A 20,233-nucleotide genomic window follows, 5' to 3' on the forward strand; every position below is an offset into this window, starting at 1 on the left:
ATGTCAATTTTAAATGGTTATTACACATTGATGGGCATTAACAGATGAAATAAATTGGCGATTAACCGTAGCAAAAAGATAATTTGGATTACAGGGATACCATCTCGTTCTTATGACGGTGAGGTATGGGAATCACCTAAGACATTATGAAGATATAGACTTTTGCACTTCATTTCTGACCAAAAATATTTTCAGACTAATGACGAACCAGGGACTTTTGAATGCGCTCGTGCTTGATGCAAAACGTGTCCTTTCATTCACAACACTGATAAAAAATCGTGACCTAAACGATCCATTAAGATCACCGATCACTTCACGTGCACCTCCGCCAATGTAATCTATTGCATAACTTGCACTTATTGCAAAAATATATACATCGGTGAAACAGGCAGAAGACTAGGTGACCGATTCCGAAAACGCCTTCGAGACGTGGAAAAGAATGACAAGGACACATCGAAACCATTCGCTAGACATTTTAATTTACCTAATCATTTAAGCAACATATGGCAATCTGCGGTCTTTCCTTACACTTAGGTAGCACGGAAAGCCGTAAAACTATTGAACAAAAGCTCATCTTTCAAACCAGCAGTCTAAATCCCACAGAGATCAACGAACGCTTTTCATTCCACTAATTTATTCGTGTTTTTCTCGTTGCCATGTTCCCATCAATAACGTAGCTCCATTTTCTGCCTTTAAAAGCACACACAACCCACAATTCCTCTATTCGCTCCGACGAAGGGCTAACGCTCGGAACGTCAGCTTTTGTAATCGTTACGGTGGCCAATTTACCATTTTAACTTTGTTGATATATCCAAATTATCTCGTTACTCCCACCGACGCAGCCCCAAACAGTTTCTTTCTGAACTATCAGCCTTTATACTTTAGTACTCATTATACTTGATGTGGCCGTCAGCACAAGGGACACGCGCATGTGTGTTGTATAGCAATGTTATGACAAATTTATCCTTAAAAAATGATCTCGACTTCTCCGCTCTCCAAACTTAAAGAATAATCTTTTCTCGCTAAATTGCGATACGATGACCAACTATTAACTTCTCAGGGGGATTTCTGATTTGCTGTGTCACGCTTTGAACTAATCGAGGAAGTTCTTTGACGAGGCTCCACCTAACTCTGACGTACGTCATTTCCTATGTTTCTTTTCTTCGTTTAATCTCCCTAATTATTAATATTCCTCGCCTACTATTGATAACTTGTAGAAAATAATAATAATTTAATATTTATATTGCGCAAATTAGCATGTGGATATGATCAAATGGGCATCACAATACTTTTCGGGAGATTTTGGTCGGACTGCATCAGCAGTTTACAAACAATCGAAGGAAAATTATTTGAAGATGCACCCTTCCCCCAATTCCCAGTAAACAGGGCAGACCAAATCACAGGAATCTCGAGAGTGGGTTCTTTAACGTCGCCTGCCTAACCAAATTAACTAATTAATAGATGCAGGAGAAGGGACCAACGGTTTATTTGTCCTTATCCGAGAAGACTAGAATGTCAATCCATTTCTTGATATTATAGAAAGGTAACGCATTCTCCTCAGTCATTTTAAGACCTTGAGTGTTGGTCCGGCCAGGGCTCGAACCATCGACCTCGACCTCTCGCGCAACAGTCCAGCGCTCTAACGCGTGAACACGCGTGATATGTGGCATAAAAAGGCGATGAAAACCAACGACAAATTGCACTGGAATGCTTATCGCTTTTTCCGTCAGGAGGTCAAACATGAAATCAAGCTTGCCGAAAAAGAACATGTTCGTTCTGAAATCTCAAAATCGAATGGAAACTCCAACTCGATTTGGAAAATTCTTAACCGTTGTCCTCCCAAGAAAAACGCTCCATTAGCCGCTGTTGAAAATCCACTCCTTCTGGCAAATAAATTCAATGACTTTTATGCTAATGTGGGAAAAGTGACAGCTTTGAAAGCCACGGACCTTGCTGAAGAACATAATCTCAACTCCCGAGACACTGAGGGAATTCATCCGTGTGAATCCATTCGCAGCTCTGGTCAAAATACCTTGTTTATGTTTCGTTCCATCACTACGGGCGATGTGCAGAAGATTATTATGAGTATACCGTCTAACAAAGCTCCCGGTTGCGACAAAGTAAATGCAAAAATTCTGAAAGATAGTTCACCAGTTATTGCTCCCATCATAACTAGTCTTATAAATGACTCCTTTTTTTTTGGGCAGTTTTCCACTACAATGGAATAAAGCAGAAATCGTTCCAATCATTAAATCAGGCGACAGTGAGGAACCTGCCAACACAAGACCAATTTCACTACTACCCATTTTATCTAAAGTATGCGAAAGAGCAGCTCACTCGCAACTAGTCAACTTCCTTGACTCAAACAATATAATATATCAAATGCAAAGCGGAAACAGAAAATTTCACTCAACCGAGACCTCATTACTTTATTTCACAGACGAACTACTAAATAACATGGATCACAGAAAGATGTCGGTTATAGTTCTCTTGGATATGTCCAAAGCTTTTGATAGCATTCGACATGACTTGATGTTGCGAAAACTTCGCAACGTTGGTTTATCGGAAATAGCTTGTACCTGGTTTGAGAGTTATTTGACACAACGTCAACAAGTTGTAAAGATTCAGGATACCTTGTCCAGCCCTCTACCCTTAACAGTCGGAGTACCGCAAGGATCCATCCTGGGCCCAGTATTGTTTACATTATATGTAAATGATCTCTTTCGAGTTCCAAAACACTGCAAACCTCTGGGCTATGTGGATGACACAAAAATTTTCCTCGGGTTCCCCTCAAACAAACCTCAAGACGTTATCTCTGCTGTAAACGAAGATCTCGAAGAAATATTGAGTTGGTGTTGTAGAAATTCGCTGCTCATCAACCCTGATAAAACAAAACTTCTCTATGTGGGCGTCCCCCAACTAATGAGAACTTTACCTGCCACTCTTCCAAGTGCCACAATATTGGGAACTGAAATCAAGCCTGTGACCGTAGTTAAGGACCTGGGAGTGCACATTGATTGCCATCTTAACTTTAATGAGCATATCACTAAAACGGTATCTGACTGTATGTTTAAATTAACGAGAGTCAATAGGATAAAACATTTACTGGATCGAAGCACTCTGATATACCTCATAAATGCTTTCGTCTTTTGCAAACTTTTTTATTGTTCGACAGTTTGGAGCAACACAAGTAATAAGAATATCAAAAAACTTCAGTTAGTCCAGAACTACGCTTGCAGGATCGTGACTGGCTTGAAAAAGTACGATCACATCACAGAGGCACTGAAGTCCCTTAAATGGCTTAACGTAAAGAAAAAACTACTTTTTAATGACTTAGTCATGGTTTATAAATGCATCAACAACTTGACTCCTAACTATCTCTGTGAACGATTTAAACAACGTTCCGAAATTCACCAAAGAGATACCAGACAGAAGAGCGAGCTTACGTTGCCCAAGTGCAGGATCGCGGCTGGGCAAAGGGCTTTTGCCTTCCGTGGGGCTAAAAGTTATAATTTTTTACCCAAATTTATTAGAGACACAGATAGCCTAAGTGGTTTTAAAAAGAAAATTTTTTAAGAATATTCTTAATTCGTAACATGTGACTTAAGTATTGAAATATAAGCTAGTTTTTTTTTTTTCTTTTTTTTTTTTTTTTTTTTAATATCATGTTATCTTATTATGACGTTTTTATGACTTAATATCTTATATTCATGTATGGCGGAAGAGCCCCCAGGGGGGAACTATGCAATAAAGTATGTATGTATGTAACCAATTGAGCTAACCCGGAGGCGGTTAAATAAGGTTGATTTTCGAGAAAATAGTTCAATTAGTCAGAGAGAAGAAACAGGTTGATCGCAATGGGGTGATGGCTACAGCTAAATGTAGGGATTTTGACTGTTTCACGGCTGCAGTTAAGGTGGCTGAACACAATTTTCGCGCGCGCTTTTGCTGATGCAATTCAGCGCGCGCACAAGGATTGCAAAAAACAAACATGCCGTCAGAGCGGTCATTTCATTTACTCAACACATACCCGCACTACCTGTGCTATTTTTTCTCTGTAGTTTGCGCAGTGTATAGAGGGATTTATTCTTTTATTACAAAGATATGTTAGAAAAGTTAACGGTGCAAAGAACCCAGCAATTCTCAGCTTTTTCGTCGTTACCGAAACCAGTTAAATGCAGCGCATGCGCAGTACGTAAGAAAATTGCGATTTTAATGGAAATTGCTTTTCGGAAATATGCCTATTTCTTGAGAACCACTCATTACAATTTCACGAAATTTGGCACAAAAATACTTTAAGAAAAAAGTAACTGGACTATTGAAAAAAATTGCTTTTAAACAAAGGAAATTCTAGAAAATCGAGTAAACATTCAACAAGGGATAATCAAAGATCTCTCTGGTAAATTGTTATCAATTTGAAAATGGTGTTAACTTGTGATTATCGTTATATGCTCGCTTCATGCAAATTATAAAGAAAATCTAATGACTAGATTTTCTACAAAGAAACAAAACCGATTTTAATTGCCTTTTCATATCTATTCATGTCGCCATGGCAACGGCATATAAGTCAGGTTAACTATCGAAAAATCAAAGTTTGTGTTGTTAATTTGCTCGCTGCCAACCTTAGCGACCGAGAGATCAAGGGTTTTAGAGAAAATGATGAAAGTAACAAATGTATCAAAAACTGTTTTCAGCCACCTTAATTCTTTCCTTTCGATTACCAGAAAATTTTTCACAGTTAACTTTTTACAATAGCGGTTAATTTGTTTTTTTTTGTTTTTTTTTTGTTTCAATTTCTACGCTGAACAGCTATTTTTCTTTTCTTGCCGCGTTAATCAAATACTAACGGTAACCGCGGTGAACCCTCGCAGGAAACTAGGTCAAAGAAAAAGGGGAAAAGGTGTTTTTGAAGGTAAAAAAAATGGACGGTGCTGTTTAATTTCAGTTGTCAGAAGCGAAAAATGTCGAAAATTTAAGTCAAAATAGAATGGCTTAGAAAAAAGTGTTTATGGCCCGTAGTGGTGCTCAAGAATCGTGATCATTGCCGTCGATGGGTAAACCCGCGCCAGACTGAGGTTTATTCATCCCTCAATGGACTATTTATTGATGCCAAGTATGAACTACTGGTACTTTACCATTCAGAGAAAGAGTGAGATCGTAGTTTTCCTATCACTTGCTTTGGCTCTGTAGCGTTTGCGGCGACCAAAAATCTAAATTCTCAAGTTCAAGGGGTTGTCGCTCCAAAACACGATTAACGAGGTGTTTGGGACTATTTTACAGAACGAAATGACAAACCAAAGTTGACTGTTTGCACGAATCTTTACTCTTGAAAGGCAATCGACCATGAACTACAATCAACAATAAAAATAACGATTATTCTGACAATCAATCAATTTATTGATCGTAAACTGAAACAACAATACAACGAAATTTTATCAATCTACTGAAAAGCCGCGGAATACATAATCAAAGATTCGCGTATCAAAAAACTGGGTTCTAACGTCGATAACGAGAGTAACAATACAAATAAAACAACACAAAAGTTTCGATACAAATTAAAAGAAATTTGGTGGCTGGTTCACAGCTCATTGTTCTTATTTAAATTATGGACATTCACTCGCATTTGGCACGAATTTGGCCTCTAAATCTTAAATCAATGGAGATTACAGGTATATCTGTTTTTATTATCCAACTACACTTCGTAGAGTACAAATAACGCCATAGGCGAGTGCAAATATCACGCGGTATTTGTACTCTAGCGTACCGGCTAAACAGGTTTTCTCCCATCACGCAAGCGAAGAGTTGAATTGTAGTTACGAAAAAAAAATTGGCGGACAATTTCAATAATATTTCCAACGAGGAAGAGTCAGAATGGCTGGCAAATATACATCTAAGTTTATTAGATGAATCCAACGAAGAAAAACAGCTAGACTTGGAAATTTCCTCATTTATTGAAGAAAATAGAAAAAGCAACACGACAACGCGCCAATTCCGTTCCGCTTCGCAAACGTCTGTCACCCACTCCCCGTAAATAAGTATCCGCGAAATTCGCCCGCAATGAAATAACGTTTTGGCGTGTTGGAAAATAAATAACTTAATAGACGTTTTGTTGTGTAGTATCGCTGAGTATTTTTACTCGTTATTTGTATTTTGACTCGCCCTACGGGCTCGTCAAAATACGGCACAACTCGTTAAAATACTCAGCAGAACTACACAAAAAACGTCTAATAAGATATACGTATATTGTCGCCTACCACCGAAAAGACTAGACTAGAAAAGAACAAAGTTACAAAGGTACTCACATATCGTCCCGCTTGTGCCAGAGGTTGAGAAAACGAAAAGGCGAAAGTTCACCAAGACTATTCAAAACTTACGAAGAGCTGATTAAAGGGACGCTGAAAATGCCTTTTATATGCGCATGGTGATGCTGAAAGGTCCAATTACATATCCAATAGAAATACAGAAAAACAGAAAAAAATTGTAACAATGTACGTATCTAAGATCATCCTGAAATTAGTGAACTAATCAATAATCAATCAAAAAATTAGCCTTTCGACTATTGTCCTTAACAGGTCCTTTTGAAGAGTTCTAAGAAAGTTTCAATTGGCGCACGGCTGGCCATGATTCATAATCTCCTCACGCAAAGCAGACGATTTACTTCCGTGTTAATCAAGCCAATGCTGCTGATGTCCTTTACACAAAAAAGTCAGATTGGAGAATAGGTGATTGGTTAAGTTTCAAAGCGCAGATAGTAGTGTCATTTTGGTTATTAGGATCAATATATTGAAAAAACTCTAATTAAGCTATCAGATATTTTCTATTGATTAAATAAAATTGTTTATTTATTCATTGGTTTTTGTTTTTTTCTTTTCTATCATAGACCATACCAAAGAGATAAACGTTTAAACAAGTATTACAATTTTACGTTGCAGTTTAATTCAATGTCATTAGACCTCGGGAATTAATGAGTTATTTGTAAAACAAGTTAGGACATTTTCAAAGTTTTATACTTGTCCAAGATATTCTATAAAGTAAAAGATTCCCTCTTGCATATACACCACGTACAAAGTTCGTTGGACTTTTGGAATGTCTACCTTCGGTACCCCCATGTACAGAACTCCGTTTTTGAACTTATCCCCATACAAACTTAACCCTTGTAAGTATTATTGATCTCTTGGCTTTTCCATATGTAACCTAAAGTGCAACATGCTAAGTATGTTGATACAATCATCCTGCTACAATCCATTGAAGTTACTTCTATCAAATCAGTCTGGTCTTTGTAATGACAAAACAAATGGTTACTGATAACTGTTTCTTCGAAAGTTTCTGCGAAGTCTACTCATTTTTTTTTTAATGTTTTGAGTTAATTTTTATGTTTCTCACTAAATTATTTCTAGAGTTCAAAACGGGCAGAGTTGACTTATGCTCCCCTTCCTTTGTTTCCTGCAGACTCTGCTGTGATATCTTCACGTTCGCTGTCTTCGCGTGATAAATTTTGGCGAATACTGTTTGGGACTGCTCTTGAACAAGCTTTGTGCTGTTTTCTCAGGTATGGGCTGGATCTGCATACACAAGTCCACGGTAGGGAGAGGGCATCTGGATCAAAAATTACATTCAACCAAGAAATATAATTACACCGCAGAGGCGAAACGTTAAACCAGTGACACTGAATAAAATTAGCAACATAGTAGCTAATGAGCAAAAAAAAAAGAAGAATAAAAAAATAATAATGAGAAGAAGGAAAAGTAAGGACCACAAAAGTTTATAAACGAATATGGTAAGCTAACAGAATTAGTCATGGCCTATTTGGTTTTCAATTCGCCTAGGCTTTGTTTTCTACTACCCATGATTTCTTTTTGGTTTGTTTGTTTGTTTGTTTCTTTGTTTGTTTTTGTTCGTTTGTCTGTTAGTTTTGATATATAATATGCAGTTTTCAGAGGACACTTTAAATACTTAAAAACAAGTTGAGCTGCCGTTTTCCAGCTGCACGCTTGACTATTATCAATATATTTTTCTTAACGAAGAAATGAATGTATAAAGATTTGTTCCTTAAATTAAACAGTGCTGGAGACGAAACAGGACGAAACAGGTTTTCTTAAAAAAAACAAAAACAAAAACAAAAAAACAAAAACAAAAACAAAAAAGTAAAGAAAACAGAAAAAAAACGTAACAAAACAAAAAAATACTGTTGTCGGAATTTGTTAAATGTAATACCTGTGGCTGTTTCTTCTTCTTCTTTGTCATGTCAACAGCAGCGTACAAGTATTCATTGTTCCCGCCTGCCTGAGGTGTCTCGCTCCCTTCAGCCTTTGTGTTGTTGTCGAGCCCTGAATCAATTTCGTATGACGAACGCCCACTACAATCGACACCTGAAGCCTGGTTCACAGGTAACCCACTTGCTCCTTCCTGAGGGTAGCCTGGAGATGTTTTGAGAGCATTTGCTTTAGAACTGACCTTGCCTTTTCTTTCTTTATGAACAACAGCGTAAACATTATCCCTGTTCTCTTGTTTTTCGTTGTACAAGGCGGGTTGCTGCTCTATTCCTTTCTTACCATCAACCTTAATCGCTTTTTTTCGATCTTGTTCTTGAATCTCTTTACATCCCTCGCTTCCTGCTGTTGACTTTTCATTAGTCTCAATTATGCCATCATACTCGCTCTCTTTTTTGCAGTCGCTCACTGTCTCGTAGGTGGCCAGCCCTGATTCCGTTTGTGAAAGGGTTAAGTGTACAGTAAGCTCGGTGGAGCTCTGTGTTTGTTGGACATGCAAAGGATCGATCGATTGCAGTCGGGAACTCGGGGGCACCTCGTAAGTGCAAGTAACCCGATCATGAAGGTGATCTGAAGGTGATCTGAAAGGCAAGATGATATTATCCCTCATATGGCGAAAATACGGTTTTTAGTAGGATTATGATTTGATAGGATACATTCATATGGCTTAAATGTTTGCACTTTTGGTTTAGTGTAGCTTCGTTTTCCGTCCTCGTACGGAGATTTCAGGAAAGAAAAAAGGTAACATACCGTTAATGATATGAATGATATGTGTACTTTAAAGCAAATCGATTCAAATACCAGTCAAATTTCCAATTGAGAAAAAGTGATAATGACTAGGCAGAAAGTGGGTTTTGAAAGGGAAAAAGTATATTATCTAGACGACAAACAATATTGTAATAATTTTAAAGGTACCACTACCATTATGTACATCGGAAAATATTTTGTTTGTGTCATTCAGTCCAAATCGGAGATGTTTTTGCCATCACTCAAAATGTTTCTCACGGAAAGTTAGGTTTTGCGGATAATTTATTTATAGAACCTTGTCTTTCCATGTTTAAAACCTGGATGAATAAGATATGATGAGTTTATTAAAAACTATCAACGGAGTACTAAATATTAACGTATTCTACTATATGCTACTTGCCGTGATGTCGTTTTCATGATAAAACAAATCATTATCGAAGTAGTCGTCGGGAAGAAAAGGAAGAAAATGCATGTTCATAGCAAGCGAAGATAAGATACAGCAGCCGTCGGATCTGAAGCCCCTTCCCTTTCGAAGTTATAACAGGAAAGGGACAGGATCTCCACAGGTAAAATTGGGAGCAGGGTGTTTGGCTTCTCCTTAGTATGGATAATTTTTGATATTTCTCACAACGTTTTCAGCCAAATATCTTAATTTTTTATTCACATGTTTACCATACTCGCTAAAATTGATTAAAAAACTGGAGATATTATAGAAGCTCGATTGGCGATCTCAGACACATGAACACAGAGAATCAACAAACTTAAAAAACGTTAGGAAACTCTTCTACATTCTAGGTCTTTTAAATAAGCCAATAGCATCAAAATACTATTCAATGAATATGTAATTATACTCACGCTGAAAAGTAAGATGTTTAAGGTTATACAATAATTAAAAATAACAGAAAAAGAGGCAAAAAAGCAAAAATAAGTAAAATAAAAAACAAACAAACAAAAACTAAGAGGCAAAGGATGCAAGTGACTTGCCTTGATTTTTATGACCCTGGCGTCGCCGAAAAAACAGTATTCCGAATACGACTGCAATTGCTAAGATAGAAACAGCCAGTAGCACTATGACGATCAAGACCAAATTTATTTTGCCAGATGAAAAATTTTGCAATGAAGATTTACGAACGGTATTCTCAAACGTAGTCCCTGAAGAAGAAAAAGAAAAATGCTTATTTGATTAGTTTCAATGAGGCGAAGGGTGATTGAACTGAAAAAGGTTCTAGTGGACACTAAAACGAAAAATAAGGAATGCCGAACTTAAATGTCGCTTTTCACGACCTGTGATCGTCAAGAGATTAGCAACAGTAAATTATCTCTTGTGATCAATCTTTGGAACATTATAGGCTCAAATTTTCTTTAAACGTATGTGTTACGTTTCTACGCCGCCCTGCCCGAGATATTTTTGCCAAGATCTTAAGCTTTTTTATTCAATAGCGAAAATCGATCTCTTCTGTTTCCCTGGTCAACTCGTGGAAGAAGGTATTAGATTGAGCGTAAGACACACCTCATAATATCACTCTAAAGAGAAGTTGCTGATTTAGAACAATTTTTTTGGGGAAGTACGAAGTTGTCATTCATGATAACGTTGCTTTGGTGTTACGTAAGGAAAATAATGCAAGAAAGCGTACTGCTTTATGGTTGGATTTTTTCCCCATCAAAAATGATACATACGAAGTGAAGAAACAAAAGTAAAACTTATGGCAATCAAATAGAAAATTACATGCATTAAGTTATGGATAAATACTGCTGGTGGCATATAGGCGATTATTATACAGACATAGAAGAGACTAAGACAATTACACTGAACCTTACCTTGGGAGTTCGGTGGCGGTGGGCCGGTTTTGCAGTGTAAAAATATTTGCTTTTTTTTCCAACTACACCTAGACGAGTACAAATAACGCCATCGACGAGTACAAATAACACGCGGTATTTGTACTCGTCTATTGTAGAGTACCGGTTAAACAGGTTTTCTCGCATCGCGCAAGCAAAGAATTGGATTGTAGTTACGAAAAAATAAAAGAACAAATGGCGGACAATTTGAATCATATTTCCGACGACCAAGAGTCAGAATGGCTGGCAAATATAGATCCAAGTTCATTAGATTAATCGAACGAAGAAAAACAGCTTGACGACCAGAAAATTTCTTCATCTAATGAAGAAAATAGAAGCCGGGAACACAGCAACGCGCCAATTCCGTTCCACTTCGCATACTTCTGTCACGCACCCCCCGTAAATAAATATCCGCGAAATTCGCCCGCACTGAAATAACAGTTTGGCGTGTTGGATAATAAATAACTTATTATACGTTTTGTTGTGTAGTATCACGTATTTTTACTCGTTATTTGTATATTGACTCGCCCTACGGGCTCGTCAAAATACGGCACAACTCGTAAAAATGCTCAGAGATACTACACAACTTTACGTCTAATAAGATATATTTGTTGGTATTAGATGAGGTTTTGACACCCTTCCTTTGAAATGAGTGGTGGGGTTCCAGAGTTTGTCTCTGCTACTTCTTTCTTAACGGTCTTCCGAATTGCTTAGAACACTGTCAAGTAATCATGTATGCAGACGACAGTGTGACATACCTTAGTCGGGAAAACGCTGCCAAGAATTCAACGCCCTCTAAATGCCGACCTTGCCCATATAGCTCAATGGTGTAATAAATACTATCCTACACTGAACACTCAAAAATTGAAGTTTTCATTGTTTGGTAACAATCGCAAATTGCAAACCTGACAAGGTATCAAGCTGGAAATAGCTATAGATGACGAAGAACTTGAAAATACAGATCTAATCAAATTTCTCGGTGTAGTCATCCACAAGAACATGACATGGCACGAGCACATGGAATCATTAATTACCAAGATAAATCAACGATTCGGCTTACTGAAACGAGTCAAACATCTATTACCATCAAAAACACGAATCACATAGTGCAATTCCTCAGTAGTCTACTTTTTTACTATGTCGACGTCATCTGGGGAGAAAAGGTAACGCTACTACTATGGAAGATTTGCAAATAATACAAAATAAAGCTGCAAAAGTTATCCTCCATTTGGCGAACTATGCCTCATCCGCCGACGTACTAAAATCTCTAAATTGATCACAATGCTCCAACGGCGCCTTGTATATAGATACAGTGCCGCCTTTAATTGCATCCACGGCCTTGTGGACTATAGTTTTAATATTTTGAGAAATTCTGACCTCCATAGATATAATACAAGAAGAAAGAACGATTTCCGCCTCCCTCGTGTAGAAACGAATTATGGAAAACAGAGATTTTTATATGTAGATGCGCAAAAGAATAGAATCTCCTAGAAACTGTCTTTTAAAGAAATCGATTCCTTTCTCATTTTTAAGCATAGAGTGAAAAATCATGTATGTAGCTAATTTAGTGTTGAGATTTTATGCTATCATGTTTACGTACCTTGTGTATTACCTAGTTTTTATGTTTCTAATTTTTTATCTATTTACGATGAATTTTATCTTAGTTATTTTATTTTAAAGGCCTATTTTCATCCGAGATCCTTTGCAGTCGTCTGTTTTTGTTTTGGAATCGCGCTATTGTTAAATGGCGAACTCTGATAGGCCGACTATTATAGTCACGTCGCCCGGTATTTTCCAAACAAGATCTGATGTGCGCGGAAAGTACGAGTTCCTCCTTTTAGTAATTATGGAAACAGACGAATCTATTGACTTGCAAGTACATGTGGGACTCAACACTTACGGGTCAAGAATCCATGCGAGGAGCGAAGAAGAGGAGATTGGAGAAGATGAAGAGGTACATATCTCAGGATCTCAAATAAAAATCAGTCAAATAATTATTCTCACCTCGAAAAAATCTCCCCAGAATCTCTAGTTCCATCGTAGAAACAATGCAGTAACATTTGTGCAAAAGCACTTTCTGTAGTCTTGCCGAAACCCATGGTTGTTTTCCTTGCCCTCCGTAAATCATACACAGATTCCCGAAGTCGAATAACCTTTGCCGAGCCGGGCAGACTCGGCCTTCCTCTTGACCGCTTCTTCGGCGGCATCAACTTTTCAAATGACGTTTTTTACCGTCATGCATGTAAGAATTAAAAACTATTTACTGATATGGATACTACGATAGTTTGTTGTTTGCAAATGATTCAAGATGGATCTTTGAAAACCCTAATTAGTAAGATGGAAGAAGATATCAAAGCGATTCCGCAACTACGAGGAAAATGGCGTATTTTTCATACATGAAAAATGATCCGGGCGCGCAAGGCATCTCGGTTGGAAATAGGCCTTTAACAGGACCTCACACAATACCACTCTCAGCGCCCTGTATAAAGACGATCATTATAATTATTATTAGTGGCTCACGGGTCGACCCTGTCGCAAAGCAATGGAGAAAATCATTTGCAGAAATCCTTACTTTCAGAATCACCCACGTACCTCACGGTCATATAACTCGATTTATTTCATATGCTACCAAAATAATAATTCATTTATATGCTACCAAAATAATAATGATTTGAAACCTAATTGTTTCAAATGGAGTTTATTAACCAAAATGGTAATGAGACATACATTTCTGTGATAAAAGGAAGGAATGAATTAATGAGTTGATAGATGAACAAGTCAATCAAACAATTAATAAATCGATCAATCGATCAATCACTCGTTCAATACAACTAATACAGAGGCATGTATACATTTGTAATATAGACACAGACGACGTTAAGATTGTTATATTGTACCTTTTGTTGGTTGATTAAATGTAGATCCGTTTTGCTGTGCAGAAGTTGTTGCAACACTTGGTTGGGTGGAGCGTTTTGTCGCCCTCGTTGTTGATTCTTTGAAACGAGTAGTAATCGGTGTTAGTGGCTCATGAGTCGACCCTGACGCAAAGCAGTAGATGAAAAAATAAATTTAAGAAATCCTTTAATTCAGAAACACCCCAAAATCTGTTAAATGCCTTGACTCATTTTACTAAAACGCGTTAATAATACCAACAAACGGAACCCTAGTTCTTTGATTTTAACTTTCTTCATCTCGATTTTAACTGTACGAATTGGCTTTCCATATAATATCGTTTTTACCAAGGTGGTATATCAAACCTTACTCGTTTTTTGGGACTGTCTTTGCTTTACTGATGGCGGACCAGTCTCCAGTAACTATTCGTTTTTCAGTGAGTCAAAGACAGACAACTGGCAGATAACTGAGTTAAAAGGTAAAGGTATGTGCATTCAGAGCTACTGTATAATTTTGATTCGGATTCGAAAGGATTGCGAGAGTGATCTTAGAGTTTGGTCATGAAGCTGAAACGGATTTTATTTTATTTGCCCTCGAAGTACGATATAATGTAATAACCGTTTACGATTTCATCATTAAGTAGTCTTTTAACTCACTTCTACGTCATTCTTATATGATAAATTTTCCTAAAAAGTGAGTTATTTTGAATGTCGCTGCATATTTGCAGCGCTGCACTTAAAGTATGGTCACATGCGTGGAACTGACTATACACGTCGCGGTGCGACTGAGTCTTCGCACTTTCTAAACTCTTTCTAACTAAGAAGAAAACAAATCTGTTTTCAAATCCATTCCTGTTTTCAAAGTTACTTCAACTAACTAATTTCATTATTCGAAAGACTTTTTACTTATGAAGAAGGCCAAGGGGAACAGGGCACGCAATGGCTAAAAGACCGTTACTGCTTGTACCAAAAAAATTAGTCTACGGAAAACATGATATGTGTCACCTAGACCCCGTTGTTCAAAGGATAGATAACGCCATTCAAAAGAAGCGCTAACTAAACTTATTGCGCTGTTTACCGGATAGAGACTTAACAAGTGAGTTGAGGTTTGATTGGATAGTAGTCTTTCTGGTTTCCATCATGAAAACTGATGGGAGAATGGTGGCTGGCCTCACACATATTTTTACTTCGTCGTTCTTCAGCACATGTATGAGTTTCTTCTGGTTAAGTCGCTCATAAACAAGGTAGCTTCATAACCATTTTTTCTCTTGTTGAATCGCGTGACAGTGGCTCATTCTGATGACGTCATCAAGTGACTTGCACTGAAATACAACAAGCTTCCGAAACAACGAGGCTTATTAAATGAGGCCATGGGGAAAAAAAACAAAAGGATTCGGCAGATCTGTTTATAAATTTTTTGCCACAAAATACAAATGGTGAGATTACGCATTTGGGGTTACTGTTCCTATTGCCATACGCCCAGTTCTTGTGACATATTGCATAGATGTAACTTCCTAAAGGAGTCATCTAATGATTCTGCATGTGCTGCAATAAAGATTCAATTACGCGAGGCTAGTCTGCCTATCTAGAGTAAGGTATAGCATGTTTAAATTATCATAGAGCTCTTTTTAATTTAGAAACTAAAAAGAATAGCTCATTAGGTAAACAACCGTACAAAATAATGCCGGGTGTATCATATGCTCTCTGTATTTACAATCGCCCTATAATAAGCTTTATGTTTTTTTTTTTTTTAACCAACCTTTTTCAATGATATATTCGGTAGACCAATCACATACATATTCTGATAGTTTCCACTCCCTTAGGGGAACCTAACAACCAAAACTAAGAGAATTGCACACAAATGTACAAAAAAAAGTGGAGGCTCTTCTCGGTATAATGTAACCTTAAAAATATGAATGCTATTAAATAAATAAATAAATAAATAAATAAATAAATGAATGATTTAACAATGGACATCCACTGGGTGGCTATTCTTGTCCACTGTTCCAGATCGAATTGGAATTTGGAATGTTGGTTTTTGCGTATTATACTGTTGAAAGGCTCAAGGAAGTTGTGGCAAAGCTGGAAGGAGAAATTCGAATGGGCTATGTGGAACGAATTTTAATTCGTGATTAAAATTACAAGCTACCAAGAGGTCATCAAAATAGATCCTCTTCAGACGTCGACCTCTGACGAGAAGTGAGCTGTAGACTAGGGATATATTGAGAAGATCAAATTTTCAACGAGAGTAAATCCCACCTTTTGAAAGCATCTCATGCCGATCTTTAGTTTTTGCATTCGTCATTTTTGTCCTGAGTGAGGTAGCCATTGTCGTTGTTGTTAAAAGTTGGCGGGTTGACGCAGGTCCTGTCGTTTCCTCCATGAAAATATCTTCTCTCTGTGAAACTGTGGAACAATCTGGGAGGAAAATATGAATATCCGTGACTTGCTTCAAAATCAAAGTCCGACTAAAACTTTTGTTATCATTTTGATATTTATTTCGATTACCATAAATTGACATAATCATTGACTTACTGACTTGCTTTTCACATATATACCCTGGATTGTCATGATAGCCATCTTTTTTTTGACACTCTATGTTGTTATACTTTCCATTGCGCCACATCTCTACGCAAAGTTCTTTATTATGATGGTTGGGTTCTCCATCAGACCATCGCCATGTTCCAGATAACGTCTCGTTGACGCAGGCTATGCTCTTATTCAACCAGCACCCCGTGTGAGATCCGTTAACACTTTCCAATCCAATAAACCAACGTTGCTCTTTTTTTATCGCAGTCAAGTTCTTGATAAAGTGCCATTCTTTTTCGGTTTCCATAGAGATAAGTGAACCATTCTCGAGTTCGCCACATCTTCTCATGGAGTCCATCCAGTCACCTATGTTGTCATGGAAAGTATACTCGGAGCAGATCAAAACTCCTGCTCCATGAGAAGTCGAGAGATCAAGAAGACAGAATAAAAGTAAGGAATAATGATCCCTTTATTTATTTTTAATCGTACCCGTAAATTTTCAGAATAAAATCTTTACGTAAAAAAATATAGGTCATTCACCCGCCGGGGGTTCGGTATTAGGAAAAAAACTGTGCTCGAGGTCTAGCTAAGTACCTCTCGAGACTGTGGGCTGAGGGTGGTACTCAAGAGAAAGGGCACAGTTTTTCTCAACACGGACCAACTTATGCAGATGAATAAAATTTTAATTTTTTTCTAACACTTAACGAAATACTTGTCAAAAGAACCCGAATGATGTAGGGCTACAATTACAAGTTTAATTATGGGAAAATCCTTCCTAAACTTTGAGATTGTTTTTTGCGAGTAAGGTAAAAGCATGAACATAGGTCAGTCAAACTAAAGAGAGAGGCTTCACCGAACCATTTTTGTTTACTTAACTGTAGAGGTAACTTTAAATTCTTTCAAGCATTCTTTGAACATTTTTAGTAAGTATCTGTCACGATCTAACACCTGTTACATAGAGAGGAAAAAAAGTGCATGTGCACATTTTAATGAAAAACAGTGCTGGCAAACACACATGAGCAAGTGACTATCCGACGATCCCTCTCAAAAGGACACCCAGAGATCTTATGGATAGTATTATTCATTTCCAACGATTATAAATTTTCGAAGACTTATGTCTGTTGAGTTTTAAATGTCACGGAAAGTCGAGTTGTAAGAGAATTGCAATGTACGTTTGTAGTCGGAGAGTCTACTTGTTTGGTGTTCTGTTCTTAATTGTGATTCTTCACTCCGAAAACTTGCGTCAAATGAAACGCCTTTTATTTAAACACGAGGCTGATTTAAAGAGGCTTTCACTCATCGAACTCCTGTGGTTTCTTCTGCGAAATTTACGATAGAATTGTGCAAATTAAAGGGAGTTGCAAAGAATAAGTGATTGAGTATTCATAAAAGTTCTTGAAGCTTGGCTCAGCGTTTTAAATGAATAATTTCGATTTAGTGAATGAAAGTCACATTGATTAACGTAATTAACTGCAAACACCACTTGCTTTAATTTTCTGAGTTACCTTTTGCAAAGGATTATCTCGGGTCAATATATTTAAGAAAAGGTTTCCCTGAAAAGCCAAACTGACTCGAGAGAAAGAGGGAAGAGAGAATTATGTTCTGTGTGGACTAAAGGTCGTGACCGAAGTATTTGCATATAAATACTTCCCAGCCGGCAAGGCAACATGCATCTATAAAAAATTACAACAAAGCTAGAGATGTTCTACAAAGCGACTGAACACAAAACGACTATGGGCCGCTGAAAGCGGGCCGGATGGGAGAATACTGCTCGCTCTCGCAACTAATCAGATTTCATTATTGTACACGTGCTATACCGCCCGCTCACAAACTAGGAAAAAAGGAAAACTGAGGGCTGGGATTCACCCTCTCTTTTTCTTTAAGTAAACATTATTTAGACAGGGTAGTTCATTCCGCTTGAATGCTGGTATCTTTAGTGGCACTGTATCAAAATAACAACTTCCTTCCCAGGGCCTTTTCCCTTAGTTTGGGGTGGGACAGGAAAAGGCCCTGGCATCGGCCTTGGCATCGGCCGGTCACATTATCTCAAAACACCCAAATATCTTGGGTGCACCAGGTTATCATATGTTAAACGAAACATTCAAGGTGTTGGGCCCTTCGGGTTAACCAGAGTTTTTGTCACCGCTTCGCCGAGTCGGATTCCTTTGAACAACGTTTAAATTTGAAACCTCTTCAAAGGAAGTGTTTTGAATATATGCTTAAAGGGCATAATGTTATTGGAGTCTTACCAAATCCCATACGACGCGCTTGTGAGAGAAAAAAAATATGAAGGCGATAATGCGACACGACCGCAAAAGTCACATGGGGAGTCCGTGTTGGTCTGTATTTACCCTTAATTCTTATATATATATGTAAACAGTTACATCGATGTCTGCCTTTGGCAACTCTCTGGTGGAATACTTTACAATGGGGAAAGTATTCGGCCGACATAGTAAATAACTATGAAATATAGCCGAATCAAAGAACGAGATTTCTGATCTTATACACTCGCAAACAAAAGAGATGGAAAATATTGCAGTGCATTTCCCCCCCTGGTTGGGACGGGTGGGTTAATGCTGTAAAGCGCTTAGGAGCATCTTCCTATGAACCATGCGCTATATAAATAATAAATTTTAATTCTAATTGTAATTGAAGCGGTGAAGGTTAAAGTTGAACGCATCGGCATACTCTCCATTGATTGAGCTGTCCTCATAAACTGTTCCAACTTGTTTGCGAATGTAACGCAACCCTAACATAAGAACTTTGATCTCGTATTATCCTCAGAAATTTTTTTGCCACAGGTTTTAAATACCTCTGCATACAGATCTCTTGATGAACCAGCTTTGGTAAATGTTTTAAACATATGAAAACTCTCGTGAGAATCACCGCAGTTTCTGCAAACTTGTTTTCTAAGAGAAATCTTTGTCGGAGTAGGCATACTTTCCGTCATTTTGACTTCGGAATCATGCCTACATCATTTTCAAATGGCAAACGTTTCCATAAATTATTGAATTCAAACAAACAATCAAAATGCCAATGTGATTGACCAATGCCAGGGCCTCCACCCCGAGCTAAGGGAAAAGGCCCTGGGAACGAGACTGTCAAAATAAAGCATGATTACAACATGTCAAATCGAAAATTACGTTGAAAATATAATTTCGTTCAGGTAACTAGACAAGAATACTAAAAATTAGAACAACCTTGTTTTGCACGGCGACAGAACGTCTGTACGTCTTCAGTTTGGGCCCTAGCAGGGGGTGCACGGCCTACGACCGCAGTGCCTTATTTTCACACATTTCCGACATGGAAGTCTTACTATATGGTTCCAGGCATTCAACGAAGAAAGTTGGGACTGATATTGGCCGGGGAGCTGATTTAAAATCGTCTTGATATCCTTCACAGGTGAAAAAACTTGATACGTGGCTCCTGATTGGACGTATCGTTTTCGTCGCATGTGAAAGAAGCGATATGAGCCATTCAATTGGCTCTCGGCTTGTTCGACCAACTTGCAAGTTTTTTGCGCCTTTTCAGTGTTTAGATCATAGTATGTACATAATAAAAGACTTTGTCTAATAATGTGTATATGAGTCAGGTTATATTCGGCAAGAAAATTGGGTACAATTTTCAATTAAATGAAATCCACATGGACTTTCATTTGCAAATACGCTGGGTAACTCGATTATTGTTGTTTAGCATCAGAAGATGTTTACATTTCATGATCATGGCTGATTTGTAGAGTCATTATCAATTAAAGACTCATATCGTTTTCAAACCTTTTTTCCAACACATTTGTCGAGTCTGTTCACTTTTTCGTGAATGATGTAGACAATCCTAATGTACTTTCAAAGGAAAGCAGTGTATCAGCCGAAGCGGAATCCCCGCAAGAAATGTATGTTTATGGTGTAAATGTTTGATGGCCTTCAGCTTATGTTTTACAACGAAAATATATGAAACCATATA

General features: G+C 37.7%; 1 protein-coding gene and 1 long non-coding RNA gene across 2 annotated transcripts; one reads left to right on the top strand and one right to left on the bottom strand.

Annotated features, from left to right (window-relative positions):
- Positions 1 to 6,705: 6,705 nt before the first annotated feature.
- On the bottom strand, positions 6,706 to 16,665 carry LOC111344416 (uncharacterized). The gene is given in 6 exon segments (XM_088734295.1): positions 6,706 to 7,596; positions 8,215 to 8,840; positions 10,002 to 10,169; positions 13,751 to 13,891; positions 16,004 to 16,162; positions 16,280 to 16,665. Coding segments are annotated over 6 exon segments (1,692 nt in total). The 5' UTR covers positions 16,632 to 16,665; the 3' UTR covers positions 6,706 to 7,350.
- On the top strand, positions 8,272 to 9,371 carry LOC148722993 (uncharacterized). Its single transcript, XR_015992024.1, has 2 exons — positions 8,272 to 8,387; positions 8,672 to 9,371. It is a non-coding gene; the product is annotated as an uncharacterized LOC148722993 (long non-coding RNA).
- Positions 16,666 to 20,233: the final 3,568 nt, after the last annotated feature.

This window comes from Stylophora pistillata, chromosome 9 (assembly GCF_964205215.1).
Source record: "Stylophora pistillata chromosome 9, jaStyPist1.2, whole genome shotgun sequence".
In the NCBI taxonomy this organism is placed as follows: domain Eukaryota; kingdom Metazoa; phylum Cnidaria; class Anthozoa; order Scleractinia; family Pocilloporidae; genus Stylophora; species Stylophora pistillata.